This window comes from Bubalus bubalis, chromosome 3, assembly GCF_019923935.1.
Source record: "Bubalus bubalis isolate 160015118507 breed Murrah chromosome 3, NDDB_SH_1, whole genome shotgun sequence".
NCBI classification, from domain to species: domain Eukaryota; kingdom Metazoa; phylum Chordata; class Mammalia; order Artiodactyla; family Bovidae; genus Bubalus; species Bubalus bubalis.
Window position 1 is genome coordinate 172794159 of NC_059159.1, and position 19602 is coordinate 172813760.

The 19602-nt window shown below is 59.6% G+C and overlaps 1 protein-coding gene across 2 annotated transcripts in view; it reads right to left on the minus strand.

The window, feature by feature from the left end:
- TRAPPC12 (trafficking protein particle complex subunit 12) overlaps window positions 1-19602 on the minus strand; it is a 36717-nt gene that overhangs the window by 2738 nt on the left and 14377 nt on the right. For both annotated transcript variants that reach the window (XM_006054161.4, XM_044940552.2), the window contains 6 exons: window positions 15903-16016; window positions 14497-14635; window positions 6728-6840; window positions 3545-3617; window positions 2784-2857; window positions 1084-1182 (listed from right to left, as the gene is read on the minus strand). In XM_006054161.4, the coding sequence (XP_006054223.4) occupies window positions 1084-1182; window positions 2784-2857; window positions 3545-3617; window positions 6728-6840; window positions 14497-14635; window positions 15903-16016 (612 nt within the window). The remainder of the gene's footprint in view (window positions 1-1083; window positions 1183-2783; window positions 2858-3544; window positions 3618-6727; window positions 6841-14496; window positions 14636-15902; window positions 16017-19602) is intronic.

The window sequence follows — 19602 nt, forward strand, 5'->3', positions numbered from 1 at the left end:
TCCACGTGTCAGAAAGTGAGTGATTAAGTTATATATAAAAAGGCAATTAAAAAGGCAATATAATAAAAAGTACTGTGATATATCTAGTAAGCAAATAAACAAACCCAAACTAGTTATCTGAAGAAAAAACATGAGATAATAAATGGAAGAACTAGTCAAGGAAAAGAAAGTGTAAGTGAAACAGAATTATAGATGAGAGAGGAGAAACGCCCTCAGGTAAAAAGAAACTGAAGTGATTATGAAAGAGGACGACTTTGCAGAACTCCAAGCAAATACACGTGAACACACGGAGCAGACATGTGATCTGTATTTTGGCACTCTAAACTGCCAAAATTGATCCCAGAAACAGAGAAGAAACCTCTCCCACACATGGAACACTAAAGCTGTTAATAAATTGTCCCACAAGCCCCAGGAGTGTGGCTCAGGCCTCTTTGAGTCAATTATTCATATCTTCCAGCAACAGATAATTCTAGAATTATCTGAGAACAGAGAGAGAAAAAGCAAGCCACTTCTATGAAGACAGAAAACAGATACCAAGTGCTCCTGAGAATAGTGGGCACACACGCACACGCACGCGCACACACACACACACACACACACGTGTACGCATGCACACGCACACACAAACCCAGACCAGCCTCAGCTGCAAAGAGCTGGGGCCCTCCCCTGGAGCGCAGGGTTTTGGAGGCTGCGCCCTGAGTGTTTCGGTGGTGGAAATTGAAGACGCTCCCACACCTGCTTCTCCCCTCCTTCCAGGGAGGAGGGCGCGAGGGGCCCTGGGGGGTCTGGGGCGGGAGAGGAGCCCACGGTGGCCGGCTCCTCGCATCAGCACGTTTCTACAGCAACAGGGCGATGCCTCAGGCACCTGCCTGTGCGCTGCCTGATGGAAATCCACGTACATTCACGTGCAGCAGCTGGCCTCCCCATCACATCGAAGCTGGAGGCTTGATACTCAGTAGTCAAACCAGGACCAAAAAAGAACCCGCCTTCTGACAGCAACAGACATCTGACTTGACACCCTTCCTCGCTTTCTCAGACCCATAGGACGCGCTGAGGTGCAGCCCCCGCGCCCGCCCCTCGCACCTGCAGGAAGATGCGGCCGATGCAGCTCAACACCTGGGGCTCCTGCTCTGGGTGGAACTGGACGACCGCACGGTACGTGTCCACGGCCAGCACGTAGTCCTGCGGGAACACTCAAGAGTCAGGAGATCCTGCTCTGTGTGCACGGCACGCACAGACCTCGTGAGCAGGGGACACGGCACCCGCCAGGAGCGGGGCAGATGGCCCAGCGGGCCCGGCTCTGGGGTCTGGGCGTGGCCGCGGTCCCCAGAGCCCTCCTCTCCCGGGGGTCTGGCTGTGCACTTGGCCTGGGGGTCTTGCTCCCTCCATCTGCTGAGTAGCAACTAGCATTTCACCCGGACCAACTTTTTCCTGCTTATCAGCCCCCGGGGCCTGAGCTTGGACGGCAGGTGGCCTGTCCAGTCTGCGGACACTGTTTGGGGCTCGTGATAACAGCTCGCTATCTCTTGAGCAGTTTTCTCCCGAGCCTCCGTCAGACCCCTCAAGGTACTTCTCTTTCTTTATTCGCCTCCATCTTCACGCAGACCAGGACTGGAGTCACTAGTTTGCTAACTGGGGTGTTAGGTGACCGGGGACGTTCCACAGGAAAACCAGGCGCAGACGCGCCAGCCTAGCACCTTTGAGTGAAGCTCATCCAAGTGAACTGGGCCCCCGGTGCCTGCGGGGAGCCGGCCACACCCGCTGCCCGTGCCCCACGCATGTAAGTGCCCGTGTCCATGAGAGTGTGCAGTGGGCGAGGGCCCTCTCCTCAGGGTGCAGTGGCCCCGGGCCCCTCAGACCTGGACGGGGGCCCCGGGGCGGCTGCAGCACTGGGCTCAGGCGTGCTCCCAGGAGCCCGGCTGCCCGTGACCCGGAGCCCGGCCCAGAGCTGCTCTTGGCCGGAGGCTGTTCCCGGAGACGGTCCTCTGCTGGGTGAGGACTCGCCGCCCTTTCAGGGACTTCAGCTGCACTGAGCTCTCCAGGGAGCGCGCCATCTACTCTGGTCGGGCAGCCGCGGCCTGATGGTGCCGTGAGTGGCCAGGGCGCAGGGCTGGGCAGGGCAGGTGACCCGTCGAGGGGCTGGGGGACATCCAAGCTGTGACTCAGGCCACTCTGCCTGAGAGCATTCCAGGCGGACTTTCAGGGCTGAGGCATACGGACAGACAGCTCATCATTGAAAAGGTAAGCGACCGTCAGGTCACCTGGCAGAACTGATGCCAGAGCCCACTGCCCCCCACCCGCGAGGCTAGCTCGGCACCACGGCCTCACGCTGCTGTCCAAATGGGCTTGCCCAAGGGGGCAGCTGGACACACAAGTGTGCCGAGGCTATGACAGCAAGATGCTTCACTCCTTTTAACTCAAGAATACTCAAGAATTATCTAAAATTTCACATGAACCCTCATTTGTAGTACAGGCACTCCTGAAGCACTGTGTCGGTTCTGTGCTGGGTTCTGAGAGCGCGGATGGCAGGCAGAGTCAGGGCGAGGGGACCCCCTTGGTGAGCACGGGGCCGGGACCCCGAGGAGCATGGAGCGCGAGGACTTCAGGAGCCCCGTTCAGACCCGCTGCAGCACCGAGCGTCAGCGCTGCACTCTGCGGACATTCCACTTAGTAGAAACTGAAGCACGTGGACCCCAGGCATGCCCCTGGCCCCTCTGCTTGCAGGCCGCACAGGGGCCCTTCCCCCCTGAGCGCCCAGGGCCCCCGCCTCCGGGAAACGGTACCTTCATGAGCAGCAGGCAGTTGGCCATGGAGCAGGTCACGCGGCCCAAGCGGGACCGCCACAGCTGCACGGAGGCTGCAAAAGAGGAGGGGTGAATGCCCGGGGACGTGGCCAGCAGCCCAGCCACAGCTGCATGGAGGCTGCAAGAGAGGAGGGGTGAGTGCCCGGGGACGTGGCCAGCAGCCCAGCCACAGACGGATGGAGCCCCCACGTCTGTGGCCCTGCCCAGGCCATGGCTTCCTGTGCAGCTTGGCGCATTCCTTGGGCTGTGCTCTCAACGGCTGCCCAGCCTCAGGGGGACAGAGCCTGACTGGACCAGGAGATGAGCCCGTCGTGTAGCAGGGCCACCCCGGCGGGTTGTGGACGGGCGGGGCTCCCCGCTGTAGGGCTGTGGACAGTCACACAGGGGCGTCAGCACCGCAGCCCTGGTGACAGCAGCCTGCCTGCCCGAGGCCTGGGTGTCCCACCTGCTTATGTGGAAGCATCGGTTCCTAACCCAGCTGCCTCGCCAGGCTCCGAGGGCTGGCTGGGGAGGAGATGTGGGGTGGGAGGGTGGAGAGGCCGGGGCAGAACAGGCCCCAGGAGGACCCTCCTCCTGCTGCCAGGACCAAGGGGCAACCCTGAGGTAAGAACCTCCTAGAAAGGATGCTCGTTCTGGGAGGAAAGCAGTGAGGAGATGCGCGTGGGAGAGGTGAGCGAGACGGACAGAGGCTGAGACCCAGAGCAGGCCTGTGCCGGCCTGTGGACACGTGCGGCACTGACCTTGCCTGTTCTCCTGCGCGATGCTGCTTGTGGTCCCGTCCTCTGCCAGGCCCTGCTCCAGGTTGGCCAGGATCTGCGGGACACGCAAGGACAACAGGAGTGAGTCTGCTTTTGGACGCTCTGCTGAGACGCTCCAGGAGCAGCTGGTTTCTCTGCTGAGGAGGGTCTCCCGGGGACATGAATTGAGCGTCGCCGCTCGGGATGCACGGGGCGGACGGCAGACAGAGTGGTGACCCTCTGGCTTGAGGGTTAGGGTTGACGACTCCCGCAGAGCGCCCAGGGAGCCCGGACGTGTGGAGCGCGCGCCCGCTCTGTCTGGGAAGCTTCGGGTATGGGACACAAGAGGACGATCATTCACTTCTGTGAAAACATCAGTCTCGCTCCTCCAGGACCCCTGAGGCGTGCGGCCTTTACTGATCTATCACTTAAGCTCTGAGCATCTGTCACTTTACACCGGTTTAACTGTTTGGCTAATGTCCTTGAATCGCTTCTTTTGTGACTGTTTCCCTGAAAGAAAGGAAGTTGCTGCCCTGGTGATCTGGGCAAAGGACGGATTCTCATGGAGGGCAGAATGAGGAGAACAAAACTGTTAACAGTGAACACTGTCTGCTGGAGAGAAAAATAAAGACGTGTCAACAGGCGTCTGGGGGAGAGCTCCCGGTTCTGTGATGACGGGCTTCAGGCACGTGCTTTGCGGAGACACCCTCGCTCCGTGGCTCACCCTGCCGTCAGCAACGCCCTCCGCGGCTCACCCCAGAGAGGAAGCTCACCGCCAGCAAAGCAGCTGCTCCAGGCTCTCCCTGGCCTTGTCCGTGTACCCGGGAAGGGCCACTGGACCTCCTCGCCCTCAAGGGTCTGCGCTTCACACCAGGAGGAGGACGACCTGCCATGAACACAAAGGCCTGTCCTACCGTGACTGCTCAGGACACACCTGCGTTTTACAAGTGTAACGGCTGCAAAGATGAGCTAGTTGGTCCAAGCAAGGCCACGTTTTCCAGCTACTCATCAGCCGTCTCCTGACCAGGAACAGAAGTCTTGATGGGCCACTGATCGGGGACAGTGACAAAGCGAGGGCTGGAGGCGCCGAGGAAGGGGAGCGGGGGCCTGGCTCTCCCAGCCCAAGGGCCGTGCAGGCTCCCGCGGGCCCTCCAGGAGCACCAATGGTACGTACGGGTCGGAGGCCGTGAGCCTCTGCCTCCCAGAACCACCCAGGTGGGCTGCACCCAGCTGCGCAGCCTGGGAGGTGCTCGGGGGCAGGTCAGCCCCACCCCGGCTCCAGGCCAGAGCACACAGTTCCCGAAGCAGCTGCAGTACTGAAGTAACAGTGGCTGTGAAAAGTGAGGATGCTGCCTCGAGGTGAGGCGGGAGGACTCAGGACAAAGTGTGGGTCTGGGAGACGGTCCTCCACCCTGCGGGTGGGGCTGGCGTGACCAGAGCTGAGAGGCTGTGCGGAACTGACCACCTTGCCCCCGCCCAGGGTACAGCTTGTCCTGGGTGGGGCAGGCGCCCTCAGCACCATGGACAGCAGCGGAGGGAGGCCCAGGGTCCCGGGAGGCAGGCGCTTGGAGGTTCTGTCCAGGAGAAAACTGTCAGCCTCTCCCGGGCTGCAGGCGGGGACGGGTGGGGACGGTCTAAGGACGGGGTTTATGTACGAAGTGTCCAGTCCTCAGACCCCTGGGCGCAGCCCTGATGACTCAGTAGTGATCCACTGAGTCCACAGAGGGGCTTAGATTCCCCTGGAGCATCCTGGGACCCCCCCAGCCCCACCAGTCTCTTCTAGACTTCTGGAAAAGAGGCTTTTCAAAGTGAGCAGAGGCTTCTTGGAGCTTCCCCAGGCCACTGAAGGAGCATTAAGCACTCCCAGGAGCCAAGCGCCGGTCCGCATCCATCATCTGACCCCATGGCAGCCTGGAGGAGGCCGGGGACATTCCTCCTCCTGACACAAGCCGCTCAAGGCTTCCAAGGGCTAGTCATCCTGCTAGGAAGAGTCTGCTTGGCTCCGAAGTCCCTCCAACCACAGCCTGTGGACACACCCAGTGTCCGTTATACTTTGAAACAATACTCTTCCCAGTCAGCTCAGAGTGAGAAACTTCAGTGACAAGGTAAACCAGCCCTCACTTCCTGCTGGGAACCCAGAGGACCACCCAAAAGCTCCAGAAGCATCCACCAAGAGCAACTGGGGACTGGAGGAGTTCAGCAGGTACAAATAACCCCATTTGCCAATCTGTCAAACGTTGCTGCTCCTAACTGCTCACAGTCACAGCTCTGAAAGCCCCTACCTTCCAAGAGCACTGCGCCTGGGCGAACTGGCAGGGGGCGGGAAAGGGGCCAGAGCCGGGGAGACCCCAAGCCAGACATCTCCGCCCCAGCGCTCAGTGGAGCAGTCTGATCCGCTGACGCCACTCTACGCCTGCCACATAACTGTTGCTTTACAACCAAGAACAAGCCGGGACGCCTGCGGAGCCTCCGCTGCCTGCGGAGCCCCGGCTGCCCGGGACGCCTGCGGAGCCAGGACTACGAATGGCAGCTGTCGTCATGACGCAGTCGTCATGAGTGTAACTTGCTTTCATTCTGCAACATTTCCAGCCATTATCTCCTTAAATCCGGCTCCAGCACCTGTGAGACATGGAACAGGCGCTCGGGGCCTCCGCAGGATGTGAGAGCGGTCGGGAGCCCGGGCACACATTCACAGGTGTGATTTTATATGAGAGGAAACGCTTCCGCTTTTCATTTACTGACTGCACCAGGAAGAAGGGTAGGCCTCGAGCTTTGCCAAAACCCTCCCAGCGCCCCCAGAACAGCTTCAGCAAGAAGAGCAAGTAGCGTGGCCACAGGCAGCTAGGCCACCTGCCTTCCCAGAGGGGCACGCGGAGCTGGGGGTGGGGACAGGGCGCTGTGAGGGCGGGCAGCGGGTGAGCGCTCCACCAGGCGGGCAGGGGGTGAGGGCGGGCAGCGGGTGAGCGCTCCACCAGGCGGGCAGGGGGTGAGGGCGGGCAGCGGGTGCGCGCTCCACCAGGCGGGCAGAGGGTGAGGGCGGGCAGCGGGTGCGCGCTCCACCAGGCGGGCAGGGGGTGAGGGCGGGCAGCGGGTGCGCGCTCCACCAGGCGGGCAGGGGGTAAGGGCGGGCAGCGGGTGAGCGCTCCACCAGGCGGGCAGGGGCGGCCTGGCCGTAGCGGGGCTTACCTTGCTGCAGACGGCCTTCACCCTGTGGAGCCGGTCCAGGGACTCCTGGGGGTTCCCCAGGTACTGCTGAAGCTCCGCGTGCAGGATCCGCATGGAAAAGGGGACCATGGAGCCTGGAAGCAGAGCCAAGGTGGAGTCAGTCTGTCCGCCGCCGCCAAGCACAGCTGGGAACCCGCGGGTATTCCCGAAGCAGGGAGGACGGCGCTTCATTTCCTGGCGAAGTGCACGGTGATGCCAGTTCTCAGACAGGTCCCAGCTCTCGGTGAAGCGCGTGTCCCAGACGATGACCACAGGAGGCTGGCCGCCACCCCCTGCCCACAGCTATGCCCCGAACGTGTGGAGGCTCTCACAGAGTGAGAAAAATGGTAGAGGCCACCACCTGCTCCAGAACAGGATGCTCGTGGACCCTCTGTGAATAGGCCAGTATCTATTTAAGAAATTAAATCAATAAGTAATAACTTTCCAAAACAGAAGGCACCAGGCGCAGACGGTGGCACTGGTGAGTTCTACAGAGCACTGAGGGAGAAGACGCACCAATTCTCTACAGTTTCTTCCGGAAAATAGAAGTGGAGGGGATGCTTCCTAACTTACTCTATGAGGCCAGCATTACCCGCGTATCAAAACCAGATACCATCACAAGAAACGAAAACTACACATCAACACGGCTGATGAACACAGACACAAAAGTCCTCGGCAAAATTAGCAAGTCAAATCCAACTAAATCTAATCTACCAAAAAATTAGTAAGTCAAATCTAACAGTGTATAAGAGAAATTATCCACCATGACCAGGTGGGACTCATTCCAGGTGTGCAAGGCTGGTTCAACATTCAAATATCCATGTAACCCATCATGCCAAACAAGCTAAACGAGAAAAATCACACGATAAACCCAAAGGAACAGAAAAAGCATTTGACCCGTCAATGGGGTCGCAGAGTCGGACACGACTGAAGCGACTTAGCAGCAGCAGCAGCAGCAATATCCATTTATGATGAAAACTCTCAGCAAATGAAGAGTGGAGGAAAATGTTCCCAGTTGGATAAAGAATGTCTAGGAAAACCTACAGCTAATGAACTGTGAGAAACTACACGCTTTTCCTCTACGCGCCCGAGTAACGCAGGGATGTCCCCTTTTCACTGCTCGTACTGAACGTGGCACCGGAGGTCCTCACTAACGCAGACAGAACAGGGAAGCCAAGAGATCGTGCCTGCACGCTGTCTGCCCTGGGCCCTCACGCCGTCGTCTCTCCATGCAGTGTCTTCCGTGGACTCGAGCCCCCACCAGAGCACCTGCCCCAGACTCCCGCAGCCCGGGAGGTGGACAGCGGTGACCCTCCATGTGCCCCCGTGACTTACGTCTGGAGTTGGGACTCTACTCAGACAAGAGTAGAAAAGGTGGGCAAGGGAGAGCCAGCGCTGGCATCCCATAAACACGTCACCCTTTGCCTGTGACTTTCCTGGGGGCCCCGAGACAGCCGGGCTCAGGTGAGAGGCGGCTTCCCCCTTCCTGGGGGACCCGAGACAGCGGGCTCAGGTGGGAGGCGGCTTCCCCCTTCCTGGGGGCCCGAGACAGCTGGGCTCAGGTGGGAGGCAGCTTCCCCCTTCCTGGGGGCCCCGAGATAGTGGGCTCAGGTGGGAGGCGGCTTCCCCCTTCCTGGGGGCCCCGAGATAGTGGGCTCAGGTGGGAGGCGGCTTCCCCCTTCCTGGGGGCCCCGAGATAGTGGGCTCAGGTGGGAGGCGGCTTCCCCCTTCCTGGGGGCCCCGAGACAGCGGGCTCAGGTGGGAGGCGGCTTCCCCCTTCCTGGGGGCCCGAGACAGCCAGGCTCAGGTGGGAGGCGGCTTCCCCCTTCTCTCTTGGCACCTCTGGGCTGGTGCAGCTTCCACATCTCAAAGGACAGAAGCCACAAGGGAAGCACACACAACGTCACGACACACAGGGAAAGTGCCCCTCCCTAGAGAAACACGGCTCGGAGTCGGGACAAGAAAAGGGGCGGCAGGAGAAGCGCCACCGGCTGCGTCCAGCCTGAACAGCGCAGTGGGAGAGCCACCCCTCGGCAGGCTTTGGTGCCAAGCACAAGTGCAGGCGCTGGACGCGCAGACGACGGGACGCGGCCGCCGGCCCCAAGCGAACCCTGCAGGCCCTTCGGTAAAACAGCAGACGCTGCTGTGACATAAGTCAGGCCTTTCCTACTTTAAAGAAATACAAACAAAAGTACCTTTAAACTGGCTCTCTCGGTCCGGCAAACCCGGCCTCGCTGCGTGTGAAGAGTCACCGGGAATCGGTGAAACCCTTCAGGCCAGCGGAGTCCAGCAACACCACCCGTGTGGCGCCGTGCCAGTCAGGGGCCCGTCTCCCCGGCAGGGAGCACGCGCCTTGAAACAGGGCATGTGTCAGAATCTGGAAGGAGACCGACTTGCCGGAAGGTCCCGTGTGTGGTCATGACCCGCCGACTTCTAGCTCGTCGTAAACCCTGTAGAAGCGCTTCCAGGAATCATGTAGGAAGCACTAAGAGCAACCGTTCCTACACCGCTCACGCTCTGGAGTCCCCGCAGGACTGCAGGCCCGCTCGGCCGCCAGCACCACAGCAGGTGCCCGAGGAATCACAGCCTGCCGGGCAGCGGGCCTGGAAGGCAAGAGCAGGGATGCCGGCCTGACCCCAGTGGCCTGCCTCCCTCAGCAGGCGCAAGACTTCCCGGCGTGGATGGGCTGGGCCTCCGGCCACCCACTGGCCCCATGTGCTGGGCAGGCGGCGCCTTCCCTCCAGCGCTCCGGCTACCGGCACGGGACAGGGAGCTGGACACAGCCAGGCGGCTGTGAGGCCCGAGGGGCAGATGCGACAGCATGGTGCCTGACGGACGCCCAGCAGAGCACAGACTCCACGATCAGCAGGCCCAGCTCACCCTCGCAAAGCTGGGCAGGGCCTCTCGCTGTCCAGGCGGCAGGGCCTGCTGCCTGACCGCTGCTCTGGGCTCGCTTCCCTGGACCCTCCCTGGTCTCCCTGACCCCTGGCACCCCAGCTTTCTATGCTCCGACGTGGGGACACAGGTCGGGGACGTCTGTGCCAGGCTGATGGCATAGTATGTCTCACCCGTGCAGATGCTGGAAACAAAGAGGCAGCCCGAGCAAGTCCTAGATAACTCATTACTAAGGGGTCATTCGGTGCTGCCCCCAAGCCCCACGGCAGACGGGGAGTTCCGGACGGCCAGGCGCCCAGCAGCGTCTCGAGCGCTGTATCTGATGCAGGCCGTGGGCACGCACGCGTCTCCCTGTTTCCTGCGTCTGGAGGAGGGCAGAGGCGGCTTCGCCCCGCTGTCCTGATGGAGATGGAGGCCGACCGAAGAGGCCGTGTCTCTGACCGCCTGTTCCAGGAAAAGACTGCAGACGCCTGAGTTCGCAGAAAGGGTGAGCCATGTGAAAGGCAGCAGGACCCAGGACCAGCCTCTTCGGACTGAGGAAGACCCGCCTGAGTTGCCCAACTCAGAAGAGTGCTGGCAGAGGGAGGTGAGCCGGAAACCCGACCGGCACAGAGGACGTTCACTCCGGGGGTGGTTCAGTCGCCTCACGGGAAACAAACGGGGACACCTGGAACGTGCCGAGGGGTTAATTCTCGGCCATCGTGTGAGCTCCCCTGCTCACAAGTGTCTGCATCCAGCCTGGGAACTAGACATGTGCGTTGTGTGATTCTGGAGGGAGAGCAGGCAGGGCCTAGAGAGCAGCGGCGGTTCACCCTTGCGGACGCGGGCGGGAGGGGCTGACAGGGGCCTCGGGGCCGTCAGAGCCGGGTGTGGGGTCACGCGGGCCCAGGGGAGGCGCGAGCTGTCTGCTCATGGCCCCCAGCCAGGGTTTGTACACGCCGCAGCCGAGCACTGCGCAGACGTGAGCAGCCTCTGACCCAACCTGTAGGCCCTGAGGTACAGGGCTGCACCCGCAGTGAGGAGGAGCGGCGATCCAGGGGAGAGGGCCGCAGGAAGGGCTCCCTGGGCCCCGGCCCAGCCTGCTCAGGCCTGGGTCTGTTCAGTGACCGGCATCACTGTTTCATGAGAACAAGGAGAGACTCCGAACAACCAACTAAAAGGCAGCCTGAGTGTGTGGAAACCACAATCCCCTGCAAGGAACTCCATGAAATTGCTACAAGTATCAGAGACATACAGAAGACCACAAAAGTCTTCCTTTCTTGGATGAAAATGAAAAAGGGAAATTTCATGATATTAGCTAGTGATTCATTATGACTTGTTTTGAATACTCTGAATGGGTAAAAACTATGCCCAATATTTAAATAAAACATATTAAAGCTCATTCATAAAAGTTATTTGTTTATATCGTTACAGCTTCTTTTTTACAGCACAGTTTAATGACCTGCTTTGCTTACGTATTGCAAGCTAAAATGAAACGAATGAATCAAAACATCACATTTACGCTTGTTATACCACAAAATGGAAAGAAAAATTGGTAAACATTGAACATACCATTATGGAGGAATGTTAGCACGCTTTAGCTAAAATATACGTATGATTTATGTCTATTTCATAACTTAAATTAGCTGCTTAATGCTGCAGGGCGACCAGCTCCTCTTTATCCTAAGACAACACGCTGCAATTCCAGCCGGGATGGGAAGCCTGCTCAGTCTGCGTACTGATGTCCCGAGAGCTGGGGGTGGGTGGGCAACGCACCGTCCCATGCCTGGGCCCGAGGGCCTGGGTTCTCACTTCACGGGAAGCTGGGTGTCATCTCCGCGAACCTCTGTCCCCGAGGAGAGGGAGCAGTGCCCAAATGGACCTGGTCCAGCACCCTGCCTGGCATCATCAACCAGGACCCCGGGGCTGCTGAGCACTCGGCGTGGTCAGGGCTGGACGTGTTCACTGGCCGCCCTGGAAATACCTCCTTCTCCGTCTCCTATCGTTCTTTTTTTAGGAAAACATGTTTATTTAGCTGTGCCAAGTCTTAGCTGCGGCACATGGGATCCAGCTCCCTAAGCAGGGACTGAACCCATGTCCCCTGTCCTGGGAGCTTGGAGTCTTAGACACTGGGCCATACGGGAAGTCCCAGCTCGTCTCATTCTTAGCCTGCAGTAAATTAAAAGTAGCTGATGTATGAACAGTTGTTTGAACTTACAATTTACGTGGGTCTCAGCAGGAAAAGAAAATCAGCATTTTTACGCAGCTGTGAGTCTTACGGCGCCTGCCTGTGTGCTTGGAGGTCTGACTCTGTTAGTAGCAGACAGACCGGCCGTCAGCATTGGCTGCCCACCCCTGGGCCCAGCACGGGGTCCCGCTCACGGCATGGCTGGGGGCACCCAGGGGCAGTGAGGCTGGCGGGGGCACGCACGCAGGCCAGGCGGGGGCTGACCTGGCCAGAGCTGGGACATGGTGCCAAGAAACTGTTTTTCTTTTTCCTAGGCTGGAGGAAAACAGGGCTGCTCCTTGTCAGAAGCACGGGAGAGTCGTCTCCCGATCATCAAAGCTTTCAGGTGGAATCTTTTGAAGAGAAACGTCCCAAACCTCCCCTGTAGGTGCCTGCTGCGTCTCCACAGAACGCCTCTCCCTGCAAGCAGAGGCCACAGAGCCTGGCGCTCGGGGGGCAGGAGGCTGCCCGCTGTCTTTTCTGGGAGGGACAGACCGCGAAGGCTTGGAAATGTGAACAAGGAAGTTCTGGCACTCACTCCCCAGTGGGGACGCGGCCCCCGACAGCCAGGGGACGCTGGGCCCCTGTGACGCGCACAGAGCTGAGTGCATGGACGTGCCTTATGGAGCAGAGGGGCAGTGGCCTGCTCCCTGGGCTGAGGGGCGTCCCAGTGAGTGTGCGGGGGTCACAGAGAGACCAGGTGGGGGGTCCTGGGGAGAATGTGGGGGGGGGTCACAGAGGGATGAGGTGGGGGCTCTGGGGTGAGTGTGTGGGGGACACTGAGAGATGAGGTGGGGGCTCCCTGGAGGAGTGTGGGGGGGTCATTGGGAGAGGAGGTGGGGGCTCTGGGTGAGTGTAGGGGGTCACTGGGAGAGGAGGTGGGGGCTCTGGGGTGAGTGTGTGGGGGACACTGAGAGATGAGGTGGGGGCTCCCTGGGAGAGTGTAGGGGGGACTCTGAGAGGAGGTAGGGGCTCGCTGGGAGTGTGGGGGGGTCACTGGGAGAGGAGGTGGGGGCTCTGGGGTGAGTGTGTGGGGGACACTGAGAGATGAGGTGGGGGCTCCCTGGGGGAGTGTGGGGGGGACTCTGAGAGATGAGGTGGGGGTCCTGGGATGAGTGTGGGGGGGACTCTGAGAGACGAGGTGGGGGCTCGCTGGGGGAGTGTGGGGGGGACTCTGAGAGGAGGTGGGGGCTCCCTGGGGGAGTGTGGGGGGGACTCTCAGAGAGGAGGTGGGGGTCCCTGGGGTGAGTGTGGGGAGGACTCTGAGAGACAAGGTGGGGGTCCTGGGATGAGTGTGGGGGGGACTCTGAGAGGAGGTGGGGGTCCCTGGGGTGAGTGTGGGGGGGACTCTCAGAGAGGAGGTGGGGATCCCTGGGGTGAGTGTGGGGGGGACTCTGAGAGGAGGTGGGGGCTCCCTGGGGGAGTGTGGGGGGGACTCTCAGAGAGGAGGTGGGGGTCCCTGGGGTGAGTGTGGGGGGGACTCTCAGAGAGGAGGTGGGGGCTCGCTGGGAGAGTGTGGGGGGGACTCTGAGAGAGGAGGTGGGGGTCCCTGGGTGAGTGTGGGGGGGACTCAGAGAGGAGGTGGGGGTCCCTGGGGGAGTGTGGGGGGGACTCAGAGAGGAGGTGGGGGCTCCCTGGGGGAGTGTGGGGGGGACTCTGAGAGAGGAGGTGGGGCTCCCTGGGGGAGTGTGGGGGGGACTCTGAGAGGAGGTGGGGCTCCCTGGGGGAGTGTGGGGGGGACTCAGAGAGGAGGTGGGGCTCCCTGGGGGAGTGTGGGGGGGACTCTGAGAGGAGGTGGGGGTCCCTGGGGGAGTGTGGGGGGGACTCTGAGAGGAGGTGGGGGTCCCTGGGGGAGTGTGGGGGGGACTCTGAGAGGAGGTGGGGGCTCGCTGGGGGAGTGTGGGGGGGACTCTGAGAGGAGGTGGGGGTCCCTGGGGGAGTGTGGGGGGGACTCTGAGAGGAGGTGGGGCCCTGCCCACCCCGTGCAGACACTGTCAGACCTGCCACAGGAGTCACACCGGGTGAGACAAAGCCGGGTGGGCACAGCTCCCACCTACCCCTTAATGACCAGGACCATCCCCTCTGCCTGGGGCCGCACCCCTGAATGTTGCTCACGGGGCTCCTGGCTTTGGTCCCTTCCCCCTTGGTCTTCTGGAGACCTTCTGGACCTGGGGGGCCACTGGGGGGCCGGATGTTTCACTAACGTGGGATGGGGTCTGCTGCCCCTCCTGCATCCACGCTGCCCGGCCGGCGGCCTCATCAGCACCGTGAGCCAGCTTCATCAGGGCGACCGCCGGACGCCTGCCCTGTTCCGGGCTTGAAAGCCTGCCTCCCCTCCTCCTCCACAAGGGTGAAGTTCCCACAGTCAGAAGAGGAGACAGAACTTTAATGCCAGGGGTCTCAAAGTCCCCCACGCTGCAAATCCTCCTCCAAGTCTGGGGAAACTCGGGGCAACACAGACCAGCTCCCATCAGCCCATTACGTGAGTGAGATGGTGACAGAGGAGGAAGCGCCAGGAACTAAGACAGTGCAGCCCCAGTCTCCCCTGCATCCCCACAGAGATGGGGCTGAGCTTCAAGGAGACACAGCGCAGAGAAGCAGCTGAGCCACGAGCCGAGGGGAGCCCACGCCGCCCGCCGCCGCCCCTTACCCCTGCGCCCCGGGTACACGTGCGGGTAGTACTCGTAGTAGAGGTCCGGCTGGTCCAGGTCGCCGAAGGGCTCGAACTCCATGTCGGCATTCTGGAACAGGCCCAGCTTCACCAGCAGCGCCAGCCTCACAAACCAGAGCTGAAAGCACAGAACACGAGGCACACAAACCAGAGCTGAAAGCACAGAACACGAGGCACGCGACGGTTACCCAGAGGCTCCTACACCCCACTGAGTGCTTTAAACGCAGGCACCTCTTTAAATGCAGTTTACTGTCATTTAGGCTGTGCTGAACGGCCTGTAGGACCACCGACCGGCAAAGTCCCCGAGGCTGTTAATGTGATGTCAGAGCTTGATTTCAAACAGATTTAAACAAGGGCTAAACTAACACTTCCTGGGGGCTCATGAGGGAGACTGGGTTCGATCCCTGGGTGGGGAAGATCCCCTGGGGAAGGGAAAGGCCACCCACTCCAGGATTCTGGCCCGGAGAATTCCATGGACTGTGCAGTCCATGGGGTCACAAAGAGTCGGACATGACTGAGTGACTTTCACTCACTTCCCAAATTAACGCTCTTTCTTGGAAATTTGCATAACTACAAGTTTATAAAAATGGGTATAAAAAGAGACGCTCCCTGCCTGAAGGAAAGCATAGTCCAGCTGGGGAGGTGGCGGAGGCGGGGCAGCTGGACCGAGCGGGGGCGGTAGGCGAGGGCACTGGTGCGGGACCTGGACTCTCCACGAGAAGTGGGGAGACCCGGGGCACCTGATGGAGCAGGAAGGGGTGCACAGCCGGCTCCAAGCGGCTGGAACGCAGGGTCCCTTCCGGAAAACGATGGCCGCCAAGTGAGAGGGCAGGACTGGAGACCCTGGCAACTGCAGGGGCCGCGGGGGTGAACCCGAGTCAGCCTTGTCCCACTGATGAGAGAAGTGAGGTTCAAAGAGACCTGGGGCAGGGGGCAGGGGGCTGCCTGGGGCAAGGGAAGGGGGCTGCCTGGGGCAGGCGGTGGGGGACTGCCTGACAGCGGGGCCAGGGGCAGGACTCAGTGGTGCTTTTGGAGCAGCAGTGGAGAGAGCTGCTGGCAGCTGAAGCCACGTCCGCTGAGGACTGCCCTGGTGGCGGGCACGGTCGGGGAGTGCGGCACAGCTGCTGTGCCTGGGGCCTTGGAGTCCCTCCCCTCCCCGGCTGTTGAGGGACCCGGAGAGCCTGGGGGATGGTCTGGCTGGGGAGGGGGCTCCCAGGGACGCCAGCATGAGAGACCGCGGCCGGGGCGGCGGGCTCGAGGACTTGGGCAGCTGCCCCCTCTCCTCGGAGGGCTTTCCTGCTGTTCAGAACCCGCTCTCCACACGTGAACCACTGCAGCCTTCGCTGTCCCCAGGTGACAGTGGCCTGGGGAGGACGCAGCCGTACCTGCAGGGAGTCTGCCGTGTGGCTGGTCGGCAGCCCGCTCTTGCCGTAGCCTTGGCCGTGGGCCGTGAGCAGCCGCCCGCACAGGTCCACCGCCGCCCGCCAGTTCTTGCAGCTCTGTAAGACACGGACGGTCACCATGGGGTCACCATGGGGACGGTTACCATGGGGGCCGCCCTGGGGATGGTCACCCTGGGGTCACAGGGATGGTCACCACAGGGGCCGCCCCAGGGATAGCCACCACGGGGCCGGCCACCCCGGGGATGGTCACCCCGGGGATGGTCACCTAGGGGTCATGGGGACGGCCCCCCTGGGGATGATCACCCCGGGGTCACAGAGATGGTCACCATGGGGACGGCCACCCAGGGGTCATGGGGACGGCCACCCTGGAGATGGTCACCCTGGGGGCAGTCACCCCGGGGACGACCACCATGGGCTTGGTGCTCAGACGCGCAGGCCACACAGGCACCAACCGCAGACGCCCTTCAAGACGAGCCAAAGATAAACCCTTAAAACGTAACCACGGATAGAACCCCAGGAGCAAAACTCTTGTTGGAAAGCCCCGCTCTGCCCCCAAACCCATCAGGCTGTTTCCTGTTTAGCAAGGTAACTCCATCTTGTGAGTTTTCTTAAATTAAACCGCAGTCAATATTTCATTTTAACCTGCCCTGGAAGCGTTTATTTGTGCCTAAGGTCTGCATGTGACTGTCAGTGGTTTAAAACGCTTAACAGGGTTCTGCACTGTCAACACCAAAGACGACCAGCGAGCCGCGCTGACGCATCACGACCTGGGCCGCGTGTCCGCACGCAGCTCCCTGTCGGGACGGGACCCACAGGAGCCCCGCCGAGGCGCTGCAGGGGCGCAGGGACTCGGTCTCAGCTGCTCATCGCTGCCTGAGGGATGCAGGAAGGAGGGCCACCAGGCCGACGGGAGGAGGAACGTCATCAGAGGGACCGTCCGATCCCTGAAGAGGCTGCAGGAGGACGCTTGGTGTGCGGTCCCCAAGGACAGGCACTGCCTGCTGCCCTCAGCGCACAGGCCGGGCCTCGGGGCCGCCCGCGTGCCGGAGCGGGTGAACACTCACCCTGGGCCCTGTTAACCTCAGGTCCAGAGAGGGAGCCGGAAGTTAGCCCGCTGGGTTCTTTTTAAAGGATGCTCTGGGCATTCTGTGCTTACAAAGTGCTTCTAGAACAAGAAGCTGAGGGCGCCTGGAGAGCGGGCCGGGCCTCCGCTGCCGTCAGCAGGAGCTCACGCTTCCTCCTCTGGTGCAGCCAGCACCAGCTCCGTGAGGAGGAGGCCCCTTTCCTCGTCTTCCTGTGTGTGTGTGTGTCTGTGTATCAGTGTGTGTCTCTGTCTCTGCGTGTGTGTATGTCTTTCGTGTCTGTGTCTCTGTGAGTGTGTCAGGGTGTGTTTCTGTGTGTGCATGCACACAAACCCAGCATACCGAGTGCAGCTGGATCAGGAAGCATGCTGGTGTGCCTTACTCCCAGCTCCGGGGTTATGGGCCATATGCCCTAATGCACCCCACCTGACCCCCCGGCCCCAGGCTCCTCAGGGCTCCTCTTGACTCAACAATCAAGGCTTGTCAGTGCTGAATGACGGGCCACCGTCATGGGAGTCATCGCCACCCATTCATCTGCTGAAAGGCAGCTTGCGTGCCTGACTGCTAGGTCGCTTCCGTCGTGTCTGACCCTGCGACCCCATGGACTGTAGCCCAGCAGGCTCCTCTGTCCGTGGGATTCTCCAGGCAACAAGACTAGAGTGGGGTGCCATTCCCTTCTCCAGGGGGTCTTCCCACCCAGAGGCCGACCCTGCGTTTCTTACGGCTCCTGCCCTGGCACGTGGTTCTTCAGCACTACTGCCACCGAAGGCAGCCTGACTGCTTCCCACTTTCGGCCACGGCGACTCGGGTGCTGTGAGATGCGTGTGGAGCCTGTGAGTGTAGGGCCGAGGTGGGGGCGGCGGCTGAGTCAGGCGTCGGGAAGAAGAAACTAACAGGAATATTAACACGTTTGCTTGTTATCTTCAGTCAGGGAAGAAGCCACTTTTTAAAACACTTACGTTAACTAAAAAAGCGAATACTAGGGTAGCAGGTTTCTGCTTCATTTTTAATAATGGTCTGGTTCGAATGACAGAAAACACATCTCAGTACAAAATTTATAGCAAGAGCATAAGGCTTTTCACGTGGTGCATTTTACTATTTTTAATCATTTATTCAGCTCAGTCGCTCAGTCGTGTCTGACTCTTTGCAACCCCATGGACTGCAACACCTCGGGCCTCCCTGTCCGTCACCAGCTCCCGGAGCTTGCTTAAACTCCATGGACTGCAACACCTCGGGCCTCCCTGTCCGTCACCAGCTCCCGGAGCTCAAACCCACGCCCACTGAGTCGGCGATACCATCCAGCCATCTCGTCCTCTGCCGTCCCCTTCTCCTCCTGCCTTCAAGCTTTCCTAGCATCAGGGTCTTTTCCATGTTTGGTGAAAAAATTGTTTTTTAAAGCTAGAATTTAAATATACCGTTCTAATCTTCAAGCACTGTGGAGAAGATCTTATGAAAATCTCTTCATTACTGTATATGACATGCAGAACTCTGATATTAAAGGTAGTTATATATGAGAAAAAAGATCTACATTTCAAAATATTGTTTTAAAACTAGGAAATAAGATAGAGACTCTGTTTGAGAAACTGAACATAACTGAACATTCCAGAACTTCCAGAAGAGGAGAAAAACAGTCCAATAAAAATCATTCAAGTAACCAACAGTATGCACCTAACTTTTCCCGCCTGAGACTCAAAGGCAATCATCAGCGTCACGTGTGACACCAAGGACGAGATTAAAATGTCCCTCTCCACGGGCCGCGACGTTCATTCCCCCAAAAATGGCAATCTTGGAACACTCTGACGTTACTTAGGAAAATGTGTTGAGAAACTTTCCTAGTCTTAAAGACGAATGCGATTGTTTTAGGATGTAGTTAAAATACCAGGGCAAGGTAACGGTCTTTCCTCGAATACACTTCCCGCCTTAAACAGGTCTCCTTGCTAGCACTGTTAATATAATTTCTACCGGCCTCAAGTATTTGCAAAGTGTGAGAAAAATCAAACCAAACTGCATATACTTGACACCAAGAATAACGAAGAGACGTAAAAAGATCGCCTGAGGATTAACGACAACGCCTGTGTGAGGCTTCGTGTGTCCCGTCCGAGCTCACAGTTACAGGTCACGCTTCAAATACAGCCACCTGCTCGTGGCGCTGCCGCACAGCAGGTGCTCAAGGCCACGGAAAGGGAGTGAGAGCGGCCGCCCCCAAGGCAGAAGGGCCATTCCACCAGACGCACACGGCCGTGCACACCGTCACTCCCACACCTGCGGCTCCATGAACAGGGGCCAGTGCACACTTACAGATGAGCTCTCCTCTCTCCCTTTAAAAACTGAGTATCTCCTCATCTTCCCTTCCCACAGCTTCTCATTCATGGGAAGAATTCTAGAATCACTTCAATGAAAGAAACTCAATGAAACATATGATTTACATTTACTAAAAAAAAACCAAAAACCTAAACTTTAATGTGAAAATGTCAGCAAACCACCTGAGCAAGTGTTCACTTGCACTTTTGTAACATCATGAAAGATGCTGTGGGGCAGATGGTTTCCAGCGGCCCACAGGCCCCCGGAAGCACCGCCCGCCAGGGTCAGGGTGCCTGCGA